Source organism: Lingula anatina, chromosome 7, assembly GCF_051362555.1.
Source record: "Lingula anatina isolate TDL-2025a chromosome 7, LinAna3.0, whole genome shotgun sequence".
In the NCBI taxonomy this organism is placed as follows: domain Eukaryota; kingdom Metazoa; phylum Brachiopoda; class Lingulata; order Lingulida; family Lingulidae; genus Lingula; species Lingula anatina.
In genome coordinates, this window is record NC_141773.1 from 18,533,049 (window position 1) to 18,557,365 (window position 24,317).

Below are 24,317 nucleotides of genomic sequence, written 5' to 3' on the forward strand. Positions count from 1 at the left end.
GATTTCCTTTGTTTGAAATGAAAACCCTTAAGACTGAAGCAAAATCATGCGTAGGTGTTGCTTATTCTGTGAATTGGTCACACGCAGACCTCACAGTTGTTGAAAGAGCAGATGTCTGTAAGAATCTAATACAAGTGGTCACGGCTCAAAAGACGATTTACTTCCTTTTTGTCCAACGATTTACCTAGGGACCTTGGTCCCAAATCACATTGGCTGTGAATGATGTGTGAGATAATACACTATCAAATAATACAATATCACCCCAAACGACATATGCCAGATAGAAAGGTGTTCAAGGCAAAAATCCAGAGAGGGTGGCAGTGTACTTATTGACATACATGTACATACCGAGAGAAAGTATTTCACCGAAAAACTCCCCTAAAGCCAATGAAGTATATGTACATCACTAAGGTCACATTACATCTCTAGGGGTGCATATCTAGCCTCCCCAGTCACGCACTATATCGTCTATGCCACTACACCCTAACTAGTGTATTTTTAAAATATATAATGGCAGATATATCAAGTTGCAGGAAAAAAGATGATCTGTTTTTCTTTCCTTTTTTTTTCGTTTTGAAAGGTCTCTCTCATAACTAGGTTACTCGAACATCAAGCCAATGGGTGTTCACACTGTCTCGAAGTAGATGCAGTAATACGCCATCAAAGCAACCGACGTCATTACACAAAAAGATAATAATGTAAAATTGATTCTTGTGGAAAAAAAAAAATCCACACCGTTTAGCCTTGACAGTCTTATTTTGCACGCTAATGAAAAGTAGACTTCTGATGCGGGAATTTGCAATCTCGCTGTGGGGTGAAGATTATAGAAATAGAAAAGAGAATAACAATGATAACAATTGACCGGAAACCACTGTAACCCTATGATTGCGTATGTATCATACAAATATTCTCTTTCAGTCTTGCACAGACATTACAAAAAATAAATCACTTCCCCAGTGATTTCAAACGTTTTACCTAGAGGTCTGATTTAACTGAATATTTGCAAGGAGTTGATCTTTGGCAGTTTAAAAGAGATGGTTAAATGAAAAAAAAAAGAAACATACACATTACCTATTCATATGTTTCCTTAAAGTAATTGAAGTGGTCAAAAAACAGTTGCTTCAAGACATTTAATCTGTAAGTACCAAATCCATCACTTACAGACGCACGCAACGTATTTTTAAAAGCTACACCTTATGCAAAGTAATACATGTATCTTGCTAACTCACAAAAACGATTGGATCGGGGACTACTGCCAGACCCATAAATAGATTTGCACAAACACAACCCTCTTTACAAAAAGATATATAGTGTACATATAAACAGTTTGACGTCTACAACAATCCAATATAGTAAAAACCCTGCTGTGAACCGTCTTATCTTACATAGAGGATCTCACCACGTGTCAGCAAACAAAACTAATCAGTTGAAATCACGACACCTAACAAAGATGGCTAGCAAAGAAGGCTATAGCGATGCTAACCCGTTGGGATACAGGGGCCTTAGAACTCTACGAATACAGTAGTAAATATATACGTAGGGGGCAGAGAAATGCGAAATCGAATTAGATGAAACAGCTTCCTCTAAAATCAAAGTTAAAGATTAAATCAAATTCGACGGCATACTGCAAACGCCTTGTTTAAAGCGTATGCCGTTGGGAGTCGTAATCAACACAGTTTTACACCAGCACAAACCTTCACTTACGATTTAAACTCAAGTCACACATCACTGTTTGTTACCAATTTATTCTTCTGCATTCAGAAAAAAAATTCCCAGGGTAGGGTCATACATACGATACGAAAGGTTTGGGACGTCTATTCAATTCTACCCTACTGTTCTATTTTTGTGGGCTGTATCACGTCGAACTGATGAAGATCTATTTGCCCCTATGCCAACTTCTGACATGGGTGCATATGCGTTTTGTGGTAATATGATATGACACTGTGTGTATTAGTTATGTTATTTTGATACACACAGGGATGCACGTCGATAGGCCGTGAATTGTATCCAACACCTTTTGCTCCTCGATTGCGCTGGCTGAAGGAATATGTATGGTGTCAATGTCCTTCCAATCTGTTGTGGTCAATTTGAAAGTTATCTAATTAGGGCTTACGTTTAGAGAAATGCGACCATCTAACGGAAAGCGAATAAAAGAATTGCGCTTTTTCGGCGTACATTTCTAAAATAATCAGATTAAGATTACGCACTTCACTTTTTAAACATTTTTACTGGGAGAAAACGAAATTCAATGTAGAAATAATCCAGCAAGTCTGGCGTCAGTCTAGGTAAAAAGCTCAATCTAAGTAACCTTTGAGTTAGACACGATGAGTATGTCTCTTTGATCTTCCTGTCCACTGGCTACACATGTTTAGACTTGATACTGGTATTTTAAGTTCTTTATAATCACATTATATTTTACAGCAAACGCAAGATGTTACAAAACAGAAAGTTATAACAGGAGTTGTCGATGATCTTCATGTTGCCAGGAAACAAGGTTGGTTGTTGTGAAAACGAGGCAGCTGTCTGTCTGTTATTTTTTTGCGCTTTTTCGCATCCGCAATTACATTTTTCTGTATGCGCTGTTTTAAGGGGTTCTCATCCCAGGACATATAGTAGACATTTAATAGACTCTCTCTCTCTCTCTCTCTCTCTCTCCTACACACACACACACTACCTTTTTTCTTCCACACGAACACAATCTCTCTCTCTCTCTCTCTCACTCACACACACACACACACACACACACACACACACACACACACCTTGTTATAGGCAAATTGGTGCATCTTTTTGGCTAATCCTGCTATAAAATATTTCACCTTTGGCTCCGTATCCCGTTCTATTTTCAGGCGTGGGTAAATGGGGCGCACTTGTTGTTTACTACCAAGGCGAGAAAACCACATACAGAGGCGAGAGGTCGGGAGAAAAGATTGCAGAATTCTTAGCAGAGGTAATTCAAAGACGACCTATCTCAGTGCAGTAACATATATGAGAGTTAATGACCACTCTTGATTGCCTCAAGTCGAACAACGAGCATGTGCAGGCATGTGCACTACAAAGTACTGCTTCCATCTGGCACAAAATTTATTCTTTATGTTTGCCTTCCAGTTGTAATGAATCGTAAAAAGTAATATATATATATATATATATATATATATATATATATATATATATATATATATATATATATATATATATATATTCGAAATCAACATTTTGTTAAGCCTTGTAATAATTATTTTTTCAATTGGCATAAAATTTGTGCATTTTACCAAATCTAAAAATGAAGATTTGTCTCATTTTTTTAGTTTGAAAGTGATCAAGACGGCGACGGTATCGTCGATGCACTGGATTCTGATGCAGACGGTGATGGCGTACCGGACGTCAAGTCGAATGACGCAGTGGACATCGATACAGACGGAGACGGAATCCCAGACTACTTAGACAGCGACGCTGACGGAAACGGAATACCCGATGATCAGGAAAAAGACACAGATGGCGACGGAATTCCAGACTATCTTGATGACGATGATGATGGCGACGGTATACCAGATGCTGAAGATAATGATGCTGACGGCGATGGAATACCAGACGTCCAGGAAAGGGACATGGATGGTGACGGAATTCCGGATTACCGCGACAATGATATCGACGGTGACGGATTACCCGATGGTCTAGAAAAAGATACGGATGGAGACGGCATTCCGGATTATCTAGACGATGACGACGACAATGATGGAATACCGGATTCTGAAGACGACGACTCTAATGGAAACGGCATCCCGGATGAGCTTGAAAGAGATAAGGATGGAGACGGAATACCGGATTACCTAGACAATGACGCAGACGGCAACGGCATACCGGATCATTTGGAGAAAGATTCAGACGGTGATGGGATACCGGACTACCTAGATGATGACGACGACAATGACGGCATTCCGGATGCCGATGATGACGATCGGGATGGAGACGGGATTAAGGACGCAGATGCGTTCCATGTTGTACACTTGTCACGTGAGGCACTCCACAAAATCATCGACGCTGGAAAACTTGCCGTGGTGTACTTCGCTCCAAATCGACAGCTTGTTGCTATAGGTGAAAATATGCTCCAGGTAGGTTTAAACCAGGTTCAACGGTTTACCTGTCTGTCTGTTTGTCCGTTTGTCTGTCTGTCTGACCTTTCGTCTGCCTGTCGGTCTATTTCCTGCATGCTGTAAACTTTTTGATCAACTCATTTTAGTATGAAAGTTTTTTGTTGTGACATGTTTGAATCGGTTTCTTAATATTCCAAAAAGTAAAACCATGTTGTTCTTATCGATACACCAATTAAAATGAATTAGTAGCTCAGTCAAATTGAATGGATCAGAAAAATGCCCTGTTTTGGCACCAACTTAAGGATATTTAACCGTGTCTCCATATATTGTTGACTTCAGGAGCTTCACCCTTTCGTTCACTACGAACTTGTCGCTGGAGTCGTAGATGATATGAAGATCACAAAGGAACAAGGTGGGCCACACTTTTACTGCCGCTTCTTGTGACCTAACATTTTTTCTCATTTCATAAAATGATTTTAAAACAAGGAAAAGTTTCCTGCTGTCTAAACATTTTAATATTTTTACGGATGTAATACATCTTGATATAAACAGGGTGGGTATAATCTAATGAAACCTCTCCTGCGTGTATAACATGAACATGTCATTCCGAGAGCTTTTTGGCAGTTTACTATTATATACGTGTACCTATGCGGTTATGACTGCAACAGATTTGGAATGGTATTTCTACCAGATACTAAAACTCAGGGTGTTGAACTGCTAAGAATAAACAAATTATAATTTTTTCTCATAAGGTGTTGGTAAATGGGGCGCCGTTGTTATCTACTACGAAGGCCAGAAGATTGTGTACAGAGGTGAAAGATCAGGGGACAAAATTGCCGAATACTTGAGTGACGTAAGTGTATGTTATTTCAAGGTATAATCTAACACACACAGAATCATGTTACACCATAAATTGTATGTATGATAGTCATCGACATACTTTATGCTTTCATCTATAAGTTTGCACATGTATTAAACCCCTACGGTAAGTAGATATTTTTATGCCATGGTATGCTCACAATATATAGATTTTGTCTACTTTTAAATAAGGTGTTATCCTGATTAAGAAATTCTACTATGCATTTTCCATATATGTGCCAATGCAGTGGCAAGAATTAAAAGACAAGTGATAAGGACCTGCAAATAAATCCCCACGACTACTTTAAGTATCATTATGCAGTGCATTTACATGTATGTCGCTTTATGTGTTCAACTTTCAGTGTAAATGCGCTAGTTGTGACATGCACATCCTATAAGAATGTATTTAATTATGTTTACATTACACCCCATCTTCTAATCCCAATACATATTTCTATTTGTATTATCTCTGACTTCATATATCCTAAAACTAACTTTATTCACACGTGTCTGTAACATTGACAAGTGTGGCAAATTCTTATAGTGGTGGTTATAAAATGCTAAAATGCTTTGAGGTATATAATACAATACAATGCACTCAATGTACAAATATACACTGTATGTTACGTGGCTATTCTCTTTACCATACACTATGAATCATGATTAAGATATCTTTTTCAGCTTTTCGTGGATGAGGACGCAAAGGTTAGTCGCTGTTGAAGCACGTGATCTCCACGTGGCACTCATGTTTCCCCTGAAATATTCATGTCCTCAGTGTATTCCTGCCACCCGTCGCACCAGTCAACTGTTATATAGTCTTCCTAATACACAACCAAATACGTATATCCAATTGCACTGTTTGTATGCCATGTTTTCCTGCTCGATGATTTATAACCTGAAGATCATATGTAAATCATTTTAACAGCCGGTTCGTAATTATTCACTCACCTTGCAGAAATCTTTTTAGGTCTTTTATCGAGTCGTCTTCTAATACATATAATAATATTTCGTGAAGATAAGAGTATCTAACAGTATTTTTTTTTTATCTCTGTGACATTTAAGTTTGGACTCATTCGTTTTTACCTTTCGTCCCTTAAACATAAACTAAAACAGGACGTACTTCCAGTACTACTGACCTTGTGGATTATTAATATAGTAACTTTATGTAAATAAAAAAGCAAAACGAACAACTGTATCACAATAACCAAATGTATGTTAATCATATTCCAGTAGATCCTGTAGTCATCTAATCACAACCGTGATGTGTGTTGTACTGGATATTCTTAATTCTTATATTTGTCCTTGTATGTACACATGTCCTCCAATCGGACATGTACACTTCTTGTTTATTTATGTGTTTTAAATTGTTCACAGTGTCACACGAGTGTGAGCACATTTCCCTAACGAAAAAGTCCTATAGGATCCTATAGGAAATTGGGTCAATTTCTTATAGAATCCTGTAGGATCTTAAAGGATCCTATACACTGTAGGACTTTTTCGTAAGCGTTCCCATGTATGTCGATGTATTTCGTCATCAGTATTATATTATAATAACAGTAACAATCAAAGCCGTGCTAGCACTACTAGGTTTCCACCAATTCACAATCTGTAAGTTGCAAACAAATAAAAAGAAGAATAAACCATTCCACAACTTCTTGTAGGACCCGGATTGACTTTATTTTGGTCTTCCCTAAAGTATGAGAACCGCAACAAACACGAAACCTTACTCTTGATCTTCTTAAAGGTAAAATCAAACTTATTTGTCTCGGGTTATTCAAATCAACGAAGTGGATACGAAATACCAAGGTCATTTTAACACGGACATACATGCCTTATCTGTTTCAGTTCCACAAAGACGAAGATGGGGATGGCGTCGTTGATGCCTTGGATGAGGACGCTGATGGTGACGGTATTCCAGACGCCGAGGCCAATAAAGACTCCGACGGCGACGGGATACCAGACGTGTTGGACAAAGACGATGACGGTGACGGGATTCCAGACCACCAAGAACAGATTAGAAGACTTGACCGAAAAGCATTAAATGACATTATAAAATCTGGGAAATTGGCTATAGTATATTTTGCACCAAATGCCAATCTTGTTCCGATGGGAGAAAGTTTATTTGAGGTATATGGAAAGTTGAAAGAGTTAAATGCTCAGTTAGCATTTTTAAAAGTTATTGCCTATAGAAAATTCAATCATCTTCTGTAACTTGTATGTATGAACCACATAGCAGAAAAATACCCGAAGAATACAATTAGTTTTTTTATGCTCTGGCAATATAGTTTTTATTCACTTCCGACTCAGTCATGCAGGTTTAAACTTTTTCTCCTAACTCTGCAAATAAGCCATATCCGCTGCTGGTTTTAAGTCCCAACCTTATGTCTGTTTAGAATTTCTTTGTTTCGGAGAAAAATGGAAGGAAATGACATTGAACAATGGACCGTAATACGTGGTTCAAAAACATATTTCCAGGAGACCATTCCACTAGTCATGCATGAACTTGAAGCAGGCATTGTGAACGATAAGAAAGTTACAAATGAGCAAGGTAAGTTGACGCACTGGTATCTCAAGTGTCCTTTTTTAACATGGGGGAATTAGTAATTTAGATGATCTTGTCAAAGAATGTGTGCTGTGTGCACAGTGATAATCATACAAGGTTTTATTTAGATAAGGGTCAGTAAATGTGTCCTTATGCAAAGTTCCACTCCCCTTGTTATGTCGAAAAAAGCCAACAGCCTGCGTGTGGCTTCATTTAAAATGATAATACTATACAAGTGTTAAGTGACATAGGGAATATAAAAAAGCCAAAATATGTATCTTTGTAAACGAAAAATTACTTTATTAGAAAGAAAATACTTGATTAGATATACAAAGTCAGGGTTTTAGATTTGGACATTTTTGCGACAAAGAGGTTGACAACTCCGTAATGCCCATGCAGTGTGAACAGTTTCCAAGAGAATGTCCTTTTATGCCTTCATCCACTTCTTCTTCTGCAGGAGTAGGGAAATGGGGAGCAATTGTTGTGTATTTTGAAGGAGAGAAAATTGTGTACAGAGGGGAGAGATCCGGAGCAAAGATTGCCGAATATCTGAAAGACGTAAGTGCATTTGTTATTTTCCTGTCAACTTTTGCAGTTTAAACACGAAGAGACATGCAAAATCATATACATCGTTAAATTTCTTTTTTGTTTCTGTTGCAAACCTAGAATACTTCTTTTTGTCTTGACACCACAGACATACAGAACTGCTGTTTTATTCAATATTTTCTTTATTTCGGGATTGATAGTTTTTTGAGGATGAAGACGGAGACGGAATAGTTGACGCTGTAGAGGAGGTTGGTTACAAACCCAGAGTGATTTCTTATATTTTTGTGACACATGAGTGACACACTGAGTGATTTTTCCTTCATTCTGATCTAAAGGTACAAATTCCATTATAAATATGAGAAACGTGTTCACAGCCACACGTGAGTGTTCCTTTGTTTGCCAACCATCTCCAACAGTTATGCACTTTATGAAACCCCTCGCACACCAGATCAAGTACCCCTCACAAGATTGACATCTTCATTATGTCCATGCAGTGTGAACAGTTTCCAAGAGAATGTCCTTTTCTACACAGTATAATGCCTTCATCATTATCACCTGTGCAACTACGTCTGGAAGGCACAAATGTCCTCTGACCTTCTCTTTTCTTATGATCTTCGGTGAATATATTGGAAATTTTATAGGTTCTTGCAGTTGTACCTTAACCTTTCAGCTGTACGCAGAGAGTGTATTCCGACTAGGCGAAGGGAGAGGGCAAAGAAGCAGAGAAGTTGGTTGCCCTTTTTATTTGATCCGACAATTAACAGAGACATACCAGTAGATAGATATTTGCATATCTTCTCCGCTGCATGTGTTACAACTGATGAACGGTTACCCATTGATCATGGTCATGCATTTATTTCAGGAAAAAATGCGAAGAAACTGTCATTTAATGGAATCCTTTGTATTATATTATGTATATTTTATCCTTTTGTATACTTAATTTACGCATTAGAGACATATTATACCATGTTGACGTTGAATTTGATAGTTCACTTTAAAGTTGCTTTACTTAACTTGTAATAAAATCTTCTGCCGTCGTTTTGATATAAAAAAGTATTTTCCTTTTCCCCTAAATTACCGCACACCGTATTGTTTATTTTTCAGTTTACGGAGGACGAGGACGGAGATGGCATAGTGGACGCATTGGACGACGATGACGACAATGACGGAATCCCAGACTCCGAAGAAAAAGATTCAGACGACGTAAAGTGATAAAAACTTGGAGTGACCCCCCTTCTTTCTTCCTTGCTTTAGTTTTTTCTTACCTCAATGCCTTCTTGGCCAGATTATGTGTATGTCGTTAAACGCCGTTGAGTCAAGTCTTCCATTCGTGCCAAGCTGCCCAACAGTTTTAACATGCTATTCCACTTATTTATGCAACTCAACTCACTGTTTTATATTTGCGGTATGAAAGAACTTTATGCCATATCGTAGCACGCATTTCTTCCATGAAAAGCCTCGCACCACGTGTTTCTACCTTTTGTCGTACAGTGCTTCTTTCAACGAAGACCCCCAACCCCACCTGTGACATGAAGAACCACACATCTCTACCATGTTATCCTGTGTACTGTGCCACGTGGACCTGCGCACGCATCCTACTGCACCAAGACATGTACCCTGTGGAACCCGCTAACGTGTGTCGTGCCGTGACAAATACTCGTTAGATTTTTTCTTTGGAATTGGATAAAAACAAATGTGAAATGAATATTGGCTTTTTGACATGGCACCAAGTGTACAAATCGCTTCTCAATTAACTCACGCAGTGACCGTGGCTTTTTATTTGTGATCACATGGAACATGCAGTGGCGAATCCAAATATATTGAATATTCTTACTGGATGTTGTCTTGTCTTGTTTTCATACACGACATCGGCCATTAATTTTTGCTCGGCGATGTCAACGACCTGCCAATTAGAGATGAATCAACGAAGGGAGAAATTTATCCTACACTTTATTTCGACATGGTTCCAGAAGGTGAACAAGGGAATTTATTAGAACGCCATTCCAGGATTATCTACAAATTATGAGTATATAATGACTGGTAGCATCAACTCTGTTTCTCCGTTTCGCTATTCCTCACTACCTGTATGTTATATGCAACACAACTATACTTCGTTATTTACCTGATTTATTTATCACCATGTATGCTAGATAAATGTGAGTCGTATTGTGCTGATATTCTACATATTCTATACTAATTTAAATGACGAATACTTCATTGGAAACAACTGCATGAACTTCCCATTACTATTCTTTCCTCAGCAAAAATTTTGACTTGACTACGCTTTATTGAATAGCATCATTTTTACAGAAACCACAAAAATGGCTTTTGCAACTTAAGCGTTCAATTTTTGATGCCAATGTAAGCTCGTTGCGGTCAATTTTGTGGTTTGAGATAAGCTTTATTTTTGACTTATTGAAAATAAATGATGGGTACTTTATAAGAAATAAACATTTTGTAGAATAAATATTTTCCCATTCACGGCCTGATAAAGATGATGTTTACACAGAGAAGTATCAAATATTAACTGGAGATAAAACACCAAAAAACATTGTTGTAACTTTTAATTGCATCATGATTGGTACTTTCTTTTTTAATTAGTTTAGATAAAAAGTTATACCATAAGCTTACATGTAAGACTGCATAAGTTACATGTACTTGTTTAATGTTATGAAACTGCTGTTTGCTCATTCTTTAATAATAAACTATGATAAAAACATTCAAAGATGACAGAACACGGCTCTTACTTTCATCTGATATCCCTTAACCAAACGAGTTTGTCAGCATATCCGCTACTTGTATCGTATTATTCTTCCGCCTCGTTACTTCATGTAGATATACAGTTCATCTCTCATGCTCAAGTGTTTTCTTACCCCAAAATTTGATGACAAAAAATGCTCAGAAAAGCAAATGACTTAGGCATAAGCCTTATTAAGTACATCAAGAAATAAACAGAGATTGTCAATTTGCCAAAACAGAAAGATTGTTTAACTTAAAACACACGTGGGTTGACATATTGTGAAAATGGAAGATTCAAGATTTTTACACTTCAACCAAGTGTCATGTTGCAGTGTCTGATATTCTAGAACCACTCACAGAAAGAAACAGGTTCAGTAATATTAAACCGCCTTGGCACCTTTCCAGCCTCCCATCCCCTCCCTTTCCCGTCATACTCAACTAACTTGTGATTACCAGTGTGCATGAGATGTTATCCCCTCACTTTCTACCACAAGAAATTCAAAACGATCTACACAGAATAACCAACATTCACAGAAACGTAGTTATTCAAACCTAGTTAGTTCTTATGGTCAAACTTACCCTTTATACGTCACACTTACACCTTTCGGTTATTAAATCTTCCAAGACAGTTTCGGGAGAAAATTAGAATTAAAATTCATAGAAACCTCGCGTCTGAGTATTTGATTTTAATGATGTCCACTGCGTTAGACATCACATTTTTTAATGAAAATTCAATTACTTCTAGTACTAAACTAATCTTTGTTACAGGTAAATCCACCAGGAAGACGGCTTCTACAGACCAAAGATACTGACAATGATGGTATTCCGGATCATTTAGATAATGATGACGACGGCGACGGAATTCCTGATAATTTGGAAAAAGACACCGATGGCGATGGAATTCCTGACTATTTAGACGATGACGATGATGGAGACGGAATTCCAGATGCACAAGATAAAGATGACGATGGCGACGGAATTCCAGATGACCAAGAAGATTCCGATGGCGACGGGATTCCAGATCATTTAGATAATGATGACGACGGCGACGGAATTCCTGATAATTTGGAAAAAGACACTGATGGCGATGGAATACCTGACTACTTAGACGATGACGATGATGGAGATGGAATTCCCGATGCACAAGATAAAGATGACGATGGCGACGGAATTCCAGATGACCAAGAAGATTCTGATGGCGATGGAATTCCAGATAGTTTAGATAATGATGACGATGGCGACGGAATTCCTGATAATTTAGAGAAAGACACCGATGGCGATGGAATTCCTGACTATTTAGACGACGACGATGATGGAGACGGAATTCCCGATGCACAAGATAAAGATGACGATGGCGACGGAATTCCAGATGACCAAGAAGATTCTGATGGCGACGGAATTCCAGATCATTTAGATAATGATGACGACGGGGACGGAATTCCTGATAATTTAGAGAAAGACACCGATGGCGATGGAATTCCTGACTATTTAGACGACGACGATGATGGAGACGGAATTCCCGATGCACAAGATAAAGATGACGATGGCGACGGAATTCCAGATGACCAAGAAGATTCTGATGGCGACGGAATTCCAGATCATTTAGATAATGATGACGACGGCGACGGAATTCCTGATAATTTGGAAAAAGACACCGATGGCGATGGAATACCTGACTATTTAGACGATGACGATGACGGAGACGGAATTCCCGATGCACAAGATAAAGATGACGATGGCGACGGAATTCCAGATGACCAAGAAGATTCCGATGGCGATGGAATTCCAGATAGTTTAGATAATGATGACGACGGGGACGGAATTCCTGATCATTTGGAAAAAGACACCGATGGGGATGGAATTCCTGACTATTTAGACGATGACGATGATGGAGACGGAATTCCAGATGCACAAGATAAAGATGACGATGGCGACGGAATTCCAGATGACCAAGAAGATTCTGATGGCGACGGGATTCCAGATAGTATAGATAATGATGACGACGGGGACGGAATTCCTGATAATTTGGAAAAAGACACCGATGGCGATGGAATTCCTGATTATTTAGACGACGACGATGATGGAGACGGAATTCCTGATGCACAAGATAAAGATGACGATGGCGACGGAATTCCAGATGACCAAGAAGATTCCGATGGCGACGGAATTCCAGATAGTTTAGATAATGACGACGATGGTGACGGAATTCCTGATCATTTGGAAAAAGACACCGATGGCGATGGAATTCCTGACTATTTAGACGATGACGATGATGGAGACGGAATTCCCGATGCACAAGATAAAGATGACGACGGCGACGGAATTCCTGATAATTTGGAAAAAGACACCGATGGTGATGGGATTCCTGACTATTTAGACGACGACGATGATGGAGACGGAATTCCCGATTCACAAGATAAAGATGACGATGGTGACGGAATTCCGGATGACCAAGAAGATTCCGATGGTGACGGGATTCCAGATAGTTTAGATAATGATGATGACGGAGACGGAATTCCCGATAATTTAGAAAAGGATACCGACGGTGATGGAATTCCGGATTATTTGGATCCTGATGATGACAATGATGGAATTCCAGATGATCGTGATCGAGACGACGACAATGACGGTATTCCAGATGAACAGGAAATCGATACGGATGGCGATGGCATACCGGATTACTTGGACGATGATGACGACAACGACGGCATACCAGATGCCCAAGACAATGATGATGACGGCGATGGGATCCCAGATGACAGGGAAAAAGATACAGACGGCGACGGAATACCGGATTACCTAGATGATGACGACGACAACGACGGCATTCCAGATTCTGAGGATGATGACGACGACGGTGATGGGATTTTGGACGTAGATGAAAAAGACACTGATGGCGACGGCATACCAGATTATTTAGATGACGACGATGATGGTGATGGAATACCAGATTATTTAGACGAAGACCAAAATGGTGATGGAATACCAGATTATGAGGAAGTGACTAAAGACGAGTTATGATGATTTATGTGATCTTCCAAATGTGCTTTTTTATCCAAACATAATCTCTTTTACACTTCAAAACCATTTTCAAAGAAGGAAAAACTTGGCGTATCAAAACATCACTCTCCACGGCAGCAGTGCGTTGTTAAGTAGAAATACAAATTTGTGCTAGAAAATTGGGCGCGATTCCATTTCATGTTTGAAATACATTTATAAAGAGACTTCTGTAAGTCATCGCCTGGAGTAGCTCATGTCCCCTTTTTCAACATATATAAGTTCAACATCAATACATTTTGCTGTGCGTCTGTACTGTGTAAAGGTCTGTAATAAATGTGATAACTTTTTATGTGCACGCGTGTAGAACATGTGATATCATACATAGTCATAACAGCTCCTCGCCGCCATACGCCATAGGTGCTAGTTCAGTCCTGTGCTTTTTAACAGCGCAAAACGATAGATATTTCTGGATACATAAGGTTGTCAGAAACCAATCAACAGAGCCAATTATGTTTATGGGGTCAAGGACATTTAATGACCAGCACGCTAAAAACAATAAGGCTGACAATCAACGCAAGACTTTTTCATATAACTGAAGCACCCAAGTGTTAAACGACATTGTTTATCAAACATGGAGTATCATTCATCCCCAGAGTAAAGGAAAGCGGCTAAAATTCTGCCACAAGCAGACAGCTGCATCAAAATAATTCTCAACTGTGAATTCCGTTCGCGGCGATGAAAACTACATCATTTCTAAATGACATCTTTGTTGCTTTTCGTTTGTTGATTTTGCATCATGTCGTTTTTGGTCATACGTGTTGGTCATACCTACCACTTTTACACACAAAAGTGAAAATACATTAAATTTGGAAATCCATCATAGAATGTGTTATTACTTATTTCATTTTGGGAGAGGAAGAGCGTGAAAGGGAGGGGTCAAAATAAATTGCATTTTTAAGAAAACAGCATCTAATTACAATAATTGACGAAAGTGTAAAAAAAATTCGCTTTACATGGGACATCATATGATTTCTTACCGCATCATGGCAGTTTCAATTGAATTTGAAGAATATTAAGTAGAAAATATCAAGTCTATCAGAATATCTTGGGTGGATGTGTTTATCCAGACGTTAAGCAGATATTTCTTCAAAAAAAGTTTTGTAATTTTAATCTATTAAAATTACTTCAAAAAAATGCCTGTCTGCTCGTACATATCCATGTACACATGTTGACAGGATTATTGAAAGAAATTGTAAGGCGTAGGCATGTTATATTGTTAACAAAGCTCATGGCCGAAATTTTCACATGTATTTTTGTTTCAATTGTTCAGTGTATAAATACGGATTGTCACATATGAAACTTCTTCGCTTAAGCTATGGAGGGTTCAATATAAACTGGACAGCTGTATGAGACTCTATTTTAGACACCTAGTGCAAAGATTGGCGTATATGGTGTATGACCCTCAGCGCGTGTGCAGCGTCGCGCGAAAACGAGACGTGTCCGATGACGTAATCACTTACTTTAGTCAAAAGCAAATGTTATAGGAACAATAATTCGCACCGACAGCAGCGGAAGATCTAGACATCAGATACATGGATTATTACGTAAAAATTTTAAAGGTTCACAAACATGTTTATCAAGCGCGTCAAAGGCGCCCCTGGAATATACTTATGTAGGGACTTTCAGGTGTGTGTTTGGCCTAAATTTCTTGACATGATCTGATTTAATGCAGCCAAATATATGCTCTTAATTTCTTTAATCTCTTTTTCTTTTATATTTTACATTCTTGTCTTTTACATTTACCTGAATTAAGCGTTATTCACAATAATACCATTCATAACCAAACATACATGGTATGCTGAAATATTACAAATGCATTTTAGTTCACAACCGTTGCGGCGCTAAACAATACAAGTAATTGCCGAAGATTTTCGTCTTGGGTTCCTTAAATCATAAGCATTTATGACAGAAAATGTTAGAAATGAGCATTTCTCATCTGTTATAGATCAGGTACCATTATCTGTCTGTCCGTCTGTTTGTCTGTCTGGTTTGCTCTCTTTAATACAGATTGAAATGCCCAACACATTCAATATACTATCGACGATACCGTGAGCCAGCGCCATCATGTTCCATTTTCATCCCGCTTAAATCGCGTGCAAGGAGTCGCAGCAAAGTGTTAAATACATGGTGACGTTAGAGCATAACAAGTTTATTTCGGGTATTACTAGACGGTCTTTATCTCCTACCAAGCGTTGACAAGAGGCGCATCGTACCGTTTACAACAATAAATGATGCTGTCAAAGAACAATAGGTATGTGAGATATGACAAGCAGCAAATGGGAACTGAGGTAATGTGATCTCCGCAGTCATTGGTCGTACAAAGGTCACGGGTTAAGCTAGCAGTGAATTTCACTTATACGGCATGGACGAGGCAGACGATTCCTTTAAATTGTCCATCCATATAAAAGGTGTTATTCAAAAGCTTGTTTTGCACAGTCATGTCCGGGTACATAAAAGTTTAAGATTTTTTCTGGGTTCTACGATATTAAATCTCATTCGACCCCTTCCTTCCTTCTCACCCTCCCTTCACATACGCACAGACGCTCTCTACGTAAGGCCTATGCCACCTATTTCTTTTCACTGGTCAGTGAACCCGACAAAGTCCGGAACCCTACAATTTTCCTAATAATATGCTGTTACAGTTTTACGTGGACACTGTGTTCAACAGCGCAAATTTAACAACAACACCAGTCCCTGCTGAGACGCAGCGGGGTAAAGGGTGTGCCGGAAGTTGTCCTCCTCTGCAAAACACAAAATCATTACCTGACTTGGCACCAGCCAGGAATAAACAAAAAAATTATTTTTAAACTTAAAAAAAATGAGCAAACCAGTGATTTGTTTGGTACATTTGATCGTCAGCTGCATGTTAATCTCGGCGGCATACAGTAACATTGCAGACAAGGTCGTTAAGACGGATCACAATGGCTTGAAGAAGCTGATTGACAGCGGCGAACTTTCAGTAGTTTATTTCCCACCATACTGCGGAGAAAAACTATTCCAGGTAAGAATCTGTTTAGTGTTCAGTGTTTTTTTTTAACCGACATGGTAACACAGCGTGTATTGATAATCACAGCTGATTTAAACAGACGAGGCATTTTTGTCCGTTAAAAGTTCCCCAATGCCTTTTTTATAGATAAGACTCTGGTTTCGGTCTTACATAGCAATCATTAGCCATGGACTCAATAATGCTACAGATATCTTACAAATGATAGCTTGTTATATTATATATAGTTGGGCGTGGGCAGAGAAGTAGGCGTTGATAAGGGCGATTTTTTCATCGGAAATGAACCATTTCGTGAAAGTGGACATTCTAGTTTCTTCCAGAGCAGACATTACTATATGGCTGAAAGGCTTACATTGTAAAGGTATCTAACATTCTTTTGTCTGATTGAATTAACTACGCACAAAAATAGAAGGTAAAGAAAGAGAGCATATTGGGGACCACACATCCTGACGGATCTAAGCCGTAACGTTAGGGATGGATCTTTTTAACCCCCCCCCCCCCCTCCGCTTCAGAATTTTAACGGTAGAATTTGTTGCACTTTGTGGCACATGGGTTCTTGTGCGAGGATTCCCTCTCTTGGCTTGGTTTTGGAGGTTTGTTCACCATCGGAAAACGGTGGACCCCCACACGTCCTCCTGTAACCCCACTGTACTTCTGTCTGCTTCGACTCGTTTCGTATGGCAAATTCACTCACAAGCCGGACAAGCAAGTGTAGCACTGGCTTATTGAGTTATTGCCATTTCTCCAAGCTATTTTCGAAGTTGTGAATTCATAAAAATATTGAAATGAGGAGCAGGGCATCTACCATGCTAAACGAAACGCTCATTTGAAATGTACTGTCTCATTTTATTCTCCCAGTGAGACATAGACTATCTCTGTTTCAAAATTCTAGGTCTCTTATTTTCCAAAAATTGTAACTCAGTGTTTTGGCAGAAGAGAGCAGGGTTTTACTAATTTCACCGTGTGTGTTTTTAAAACATAGACTGTATTGTCCTCACCTTCCTATGCTCCAATGCCTGGGATCAAACCAAAGTCCAATGAGCGCATTTTACTCGGTCACACGCGATAGAGCGTGATCACGGCAACACGTCAGGGATGAACACGTCACAAAGACATAGTGCCCTGTTACACAAGTCCATATTCACCACATACTGGTTCTTACTTCAAATTTCGAAAGGAATATTGCGCAGTATGTCACTTGGGGATCAACTGGCAGAAGCGAGGCACATCTTTATTGTCACATTCAAGAAGTATACCGTAGCGTAAATAACCAGCCGGCGGACTCTCTTTATACCCGTTAATTGGGTGTGACGTCTCCAACAGGTAGAAATGACCGTCTCTTCCCCCCCCCCCCCTCTTCTCAAGCTCTGGCTTAAAATAGAATTGGACACATACAGCTCCTCGCTTTAAAACGATACATTCAAAATATCATAAAACGTAAGTGACTTTATCTCCAGATTCATCAAAATGGATATTAAGCATAATTTGTTCAAGCTTATTTAGTGATGATTTCCAACCTGTGCAGAGGGTGTGTCGCGTTTATAGATATAAATCATGTTCTAACATTATTGGTTTGATGCTTTTATCTCAGATTGCAGTGATTTAAGCGTACCCTAAAGGTGTTTTCTGAATTTTTTCAGGAAACGCTTCCAATATTAACAGAACACATAAATGCGGCAATAGTGGACGACGTCAGCATCGCTCAGAAACAGGGTAACCACCTCTCTCTCTCTCTCTCTCTCTCTCTCTCTCTCTCTCTCTCTGATATCCGATTCCTTGTACTGACACAAACACTCACCACCCACTAAAAACGCTCACCACTTACATATACACGCACAAAGCGTGAGATGTTCACAGGCTGCTATGGGCCCTACTATTTTCCCTGTGTTTTCTGTATGCAATCTGCTTCAGGACTCGGCAAATGGGGTGCCATCGTTGTTTACTGGCAGGGGAAGAAGATACTTTACACGGGGGAGAAAACGAAAGAAAAGTTAGCGACATATCTTCACGAGGTAGGTGATGCATGTCCTTATAAGCTTACAAATAGCAGCTTCAAACAGTCTTCTGCCAGATGAAGGATATCACGAAAACCGGGCGGGATATTATTTTAGTGTCTACTCTTCCAAAGATTCATTCGAAAAATTGATAAAATTTAGGAATTCTTTACTACCGCGTACATAAAGCATCCGTCCGTGAGACTCTAAATCTTTTTTCTACCTGCCCATGATGAAACACTATATTTTACGAAATAACCAAATTATCAACCCACAAAATATCGAAGAAACTGTATGCAGTATAAAAAGATGATCAAAGATACCATAAACATGTGTGTGTATATATATATATATATATATATGAATGACAGCAATGCATTTGTACACACAGTTCCAAACAGACAAAGATGGCGACGGCATACCGGATGCAATTGATCACGACGATGACGGCGATGGAATCCAGGATCACCAGCACATAGACTCGGATGGGGACGGCGTACCGGATCACTTGGACCATGACGACGACAATGATGGAATACCAGATCACCATGACCATGACGATGATGGGGATGGAATCCTGGACCATCATGACGAAGATCACCACGACTGGCATGGTAAATATAGTTGCTTCTCTAGACCGCTAACTTTTCATGACATTTTTAATCACTGCAATGAAACCAGGTTACAAGTCTGATACTCTTATCTTAACACAAATAGCCTCCCTATATAGCTATGCTTACTTACAACCCATCAACCAGGTAACATGTCTCTTTTTAAGTTTTGCATAGATATAATACCTTTATACCCAAACTATCATAAATATTAAACAGTAATATTTATTAAATGCATGTACAAGTAGGTATTAAACGGTTTGTGACAATAATTTTTTTAAATCAGAAATGATGAAAAAAATTGATGACTGCTATCTGACAATATCTTAGGCGCCAACCCAAGGATTACGCCATGTAATATTCATGCTGGATTTTAGGTCACAAGGACACAGATGGAGACGGCATACCGGATCATTTGGATCATGACGATGACGGAGATGGTATACCGGACCACCATGACGAGGATCACCATGAATTCGGAGAAGGTAATGAGACGGCGACCCTTTGGTTTTGAATTCATAGCTGTACAGTCATTTGAGAAAAAGAGTTAGACTTTATAACGTAAGCAATGCATCGCTTGTAGCAACATGTTCATTTTAATTTAGCAATTATTTTAATTTGAAACGATTTTGTTTTCTGTCGTGTATGCTGTGTATTCATAGAATTCTATAACACGTCATATCGCAATTGTTCGTGTTTTTAGAAAGTATCTTATTATTATTTTTGCTTATTTCTTTCAGTTCGAGACAGCGTTGTTTGAATGCATATATGCGTATTAGTATTTTCTCTTAATTAAGCTTCTTTACCTTTATTTCATTTTCTCCTATCAAAAGACCACGTGGACACGGATGGAGATGGCATACCAGATCACCTGGACCATGACGATGATGGGGATGGCATTCCGGATCATCACGACGAAGATCACCATGAATATGGGAAAGGTGAACGCGCTTACGTGTCTCATACACAACCCCTAAATTAAGGCCCAGATAGCACATTTTAAATAGTTTATATCCAATGATGCCATGAGGTTAAACATTCCCATATTTCAAAACGACCTAAAGGTATTTATTAATGGTCTAAAGCTACCGTACAAGTTGTCATTTATGCATTTTTTCCTTTAAGTAATAAAATTAAATCTGATAATATGTTTTAATTGGATTTTTCGAGTAGATCACAAAGACTCGGATGGGGACGGCATACCGGATGATTTGGACCACGATGACGACGGTGACGGCGTGCCAGATCACCATGACGACGATCATGGCCATTTCCATAAGAGAAAATCTGCAACCCAGGGCAAAGCAGGTTAGTAGTATGATAGCAGTTACCCAGCATACATGTACGTTGACACCCTACGTTATTACAACGTATATTACAAAGTATCATTATATTGCCCTTGCTTATAGTCAAGCTAAATCATTGTAAACTTCATTTGCATTCATCGAAAGTAAATATTTCGTAGACCTCGTCGACACTGACGGTGACGGAATACCGGATCATCTGGATCACGATGATGATAATGACGGCATACCGGATCACCATGATGACGACCACCATGACTGGCATGGTAAGTTACGTCTGACACAAACATGTACCTGTGTGAGCTACATTTCACGTTCTCCTTCACCAAAACGACACTACGAATTTCATAATATTGTCTCAGACGTTCTCAAGCCACTAATGTTAATATACATGTACATGGACTCTGCGTTGTTTTAGTTAATTTGTGTACATGCGTGCTCGTGTGTATTTGACTTTCACAAAATTATTGTTGGTATTTTTATTGTATGTATCCATTAGAACAATTGAGAACACTGTACTATGTTATTTTTCCCTGTAGGTCACAAAGACACGGATGGTGACGGAATACCAGATCACCTAGATCATGATGATGATGGAGATGGTATACCGGACCATCACGATGATGATCATCATGAATATGGAAAAGGTGGGTCTTTAAAGGATTTTCAGATATGACTCTTGAGTATTATTTTCTTTTTGGCACTTTTGGGTGGATTAAAAATTAAGGCATGTGAATAGGTTAGCCAATTCATTAAAAACAGCTATTTCCCTCTTGACAGTTCTCATTTGCTCAACTTTTGACACAGTGAATAGAGCATTGAATTGCATGTAACTGTACAAGTACACGGCACAAAATTTGATGTGGTTGATATCCTTACAGCACAATCACGTCCAATGCACCTTGTCTCAACTACCACACTACTTATAGGCTGACCAAAAGAAAAAAATTCGACAAATGTCAACTCGTTTTTACAAAACGGAATCTATCACAACATCGTGCCGAGTAAAGAAAAAAACAAGTAAATAGCAAGCGTTGCTAATAAATGTCCACGTAATTACTGCCTTCGTATTTGATTATGGGAAATGAATCAGAAGTTGTTATTCTTCTTAAGATCATAAAGATAGCGACGGTGACGGCATCCCGGATCATTTGGACCACGACGATGACAATGACGGCATACCGGATCACCATGATGAAGATCACCATGAATATGGAGCCGGTAGGTTTCAAATCGAATTTTTTAATCAAATTGATCAATCTCGGTACTTTGTCTGTGGAAAATTAATTCATATCTGAAAAATGGTGAGTATTGTATTGCAAAAGAAGAGCTTAAACATCAGCTTCTTACTTTCATAAATACGTTATATTTAATAGACACCAAAACAGATCCCTTGCCCTTTATCTTTTTCTGTAGATCACGCAGACGCTGATGGAGACGGCATACCGGATCACTTAGATCATGACGACGATGGCGACGGTGTGCCGGATCACCATGACGACGATCACGATCATTTCCACGCGAAAAAGGCCGCAGAAGCCAAGAAGGCGGGAAAAGTTAAAACAGAATTGTAGACGGCATCTCAGCTGGCGATTGGATTGTCAGTTACGCCCGGCAATAACCATTTTGGATGTCCAAGACGATCCGGATGCAGATCAAAATCTGTTAGTGATGGTGCCTTGACGGCCTACATAATGTGGAGACAAGGCCATGATTATAATAAGTCATGAGAGACGAGTCGTGAAAAAAAAAACCCAAATATTTTAAAGCATTAGAAATTCGAGTTTTTTTAGTTGACATAATTACTATTAGCAAAGAGAATTTTAAAACGTATCGATTTGCATGCCTACTTATAACTTGATACCTTCTTGTTAGACGTACGTGTTTGAATTCTGAAATAACGTTTTATGTCAAAAATATCATAAATCATGATTGTATTCACTTTTTTATAATAAGATTTCTGCACTACACACTGCGAGTAAATAGCTTCATATGTAGGATTATAAAAACATATTGTAATATTTCATGTTCTCTTCACGTATCACACTGCACATTCAGTGAACTGAGAATAAAATCGAAGTCCAAGTGACACTAAACTTGGAGTCCAGCAGCGGTGCCTAAAATAACTCCCAATTGGAGTCAAGTTGACTCCGATGGAGTAACACCATCCCAGACCCCACAGGAGGGTCACAATTGACTCCATTCACATATCCCTTCATCCCTTGATTTATCTCTGCAAAAGAGTCACCATGACCCCATATTAAGGAATTTTTGACTCCTTGGCTGATTGAAAAACGAAACAGCTGCAACAACAGTGCCAAGCGGGGAGACAGCAGGTGCCGTTTATTAGAGACCGGTATGTCCCCGGTGGGGCTTGATCCCAAGTCCTCCCGCTCAGAAGGCGGGCACTCTAACCTGTATACCAACATATCACTTAAAGGGTGTGGGCAACTGAAAGCCCGGGCCAGTAATAAGTGCACGAGTTCTGCATGCAAAAACACACAGAAAACCACTTGTTCATGCATAAAACCAACTATGGCCAATAAAGTAATGTTTATACTGACAAAGGATGATGAAAACTGTCCAGCGAGCGAAAAGAGTCGGTGAAAGGGGTCAGCCAGACGCTGGCCTCCGGTAATTTGACTCTGATTTTAGAGCCAGATTTACTCCATGAGAGCCAGGGGGTGATTGGCTCTGATAAGAGAGTCTAAAGACTCTGGTAGTGGGGTAATTTGACCCTTATATAGGAATCAAATTAACTCCATGAGGGTCAAGGGGTGCTGGACTCTGACTAGAGAGCCAAATGACTCCAATTTTATTCTCAATGTGGTAACGCAGAGGATACAACTTGTTACGTTTTAATGGCGCAACTTACTTATATTATTTCAAAAGTTGGACTAAATCCTCAATAATGTTCATTAATACAAGGACATGATGTGCAGAGTTTTAAACACGCTCCGTTTGAATTTATTTGTATGATGAAAAAAAATTAACAACCTAGGGGATCAATATTTGGTATGGATATTTTTATGGTACAGTTTTATGCTCTCACTGTTTTATAATGGTTGCAAAGATTGTGCCGTGTTGCATTAGCCCACCTGGGTAGAGATACTGCTTATTTACATGAAAAGGACCAATTTTTGTCTAAATGTGTGAAAACCGAAGGAGGCAGCACGCATTCAAAGAGATTGATCAAAAGAATCTTCTCAAAGATATTTTTAGGTGGCATTCAAACTTGTCAACTCTAGAAATAATGCGCAAATTGTCTCCTTAACAAAGATGCAATTTTTTAATCATTCTGTAATTGTGAAATTATTTTATAAATTTCCTATTTAAAACTGATAACCTACCTTTGCTTCTGATACGGCTTAAAACGAACTTTTTTTCTAGTAGTTTTGAAATTCCAAAGCCCATACACATACATATATATAAGAATAAAAAATGTTGATATTCTTTATTTTCGTTTTTTATTATTTATTTATTTACTCTTGCATCAAACTTTAAATCATTGCAGGCAGGCATTCGTGAAGATTTATACACTTGATTTTAACCATAAATAAAAAAA

General features: G+C 38.8%; 1 protein-coding gene and 1 long non-coding RNA gene across 4 annotated transcripts in view; both read left to right on the plus strand.

Annotated features, from left to right (window-relative positions):
* LOC106177157 (uncharacterized) overlaps positions 1 to 22,359 on the plus strand; it is a 30,071-nt gene extending 7,712 nt beyond the window's left edge. The window contains exons 2-21 of one of the 3 annotated variants that reach the window (XM_087017500.1): positions 2,422 to 2,494; positions 2,850 to 2,950; positions 3,309 to 4,112; positions 4,434 to 4,506; positions 4,847 to 4,947; positions 5,634 to 5,657; positions 6,798 to 7,079; positions 7,428 to 7,500; positions 7,952 to 8,052; positions 8,241 to 8,288; positions 9,145 to 9,243; positions 11,548 to 13,779; positions 19,310 to 19,451; positions 19,826 to 19,933; positions 20,282 to 20,389; positions 20,622 to 20,756; positions 20,914 to 21,018; positions 21,292 to 21,399; positions 21,866 to 21,973; positions 22,169 to 22,359. In XM_087017500.1, coding sequence (XP_086873626.1) covers positions 2,422 to 2,494; positions 2,850 to 2,950; positions 3,309 to 4,112; positions 4,434 to 4,506; positions 4,847 to 4,947; positions 5,634 to 5,657; positions 6,798 to 7,079; positions 7,428 to 7,500; positions 7,952 to 8,052; positions 8,241 to 8,288; positions 9,145 to 9,243; positions 11,548 to 13,779; positions 19,310 to 19,451; positions 19,826 to 19,933; positions 20,282 to 20,389; positions 20,622 to 20,756; positions 20,914 to 21,018; positions 21,292 to 21,399; positions 21,866 to 21,973; positions 22,169 to 22,326 — 4,983 coding nt within the window. In that variant the 3' untranslated portion in view covers positions 22,327 to 22,359. Of the gene's footprint in view, positions 1 to 2,421; positions 2,495 to 2,849; positions 2,951 to 3,308; positions 4,113 to 4,433; positions 4,507 to 4,846; positions 4,948 to 5,633; positions 5,658 to 6,797; positions 7,080 to 7,427; positions 7,501 to 7,951; positions 8,053 to 8,240; positions 8,289 to 9,144; positions 9,244 to 11,547; positions 14,657 to 19,309; positions 19,452 to 19,825; positions 19,934 to 20,281; positions 20,390 to 20,621; positions 20,757 to 20,913; positions 21,019 to 21,291; positions 21,400 to 21,865; positions 21,974 to 22,168 lie in introns of those variants that run through there. The other 2 variants (XM_087017499.1, XM_087017498.1) reach the window with 2 other exon arrangements.
* LOC147760834 (uncharacterized) lies at positions 17,895 to 18,819 on the plus strand. Its single transcript, XR_015335444.1, has 3 exons — positions 17,895 to 18,166; positions 18,484 to 18,556; positions 18,755 to 18,819. It is a non-coding gene; the product is annotated as an uncharacterized LOC147760834 (long non-coding RNA).
* Positions 22,360 to 24,317: the final 1,958 nt, after the last annotated feature.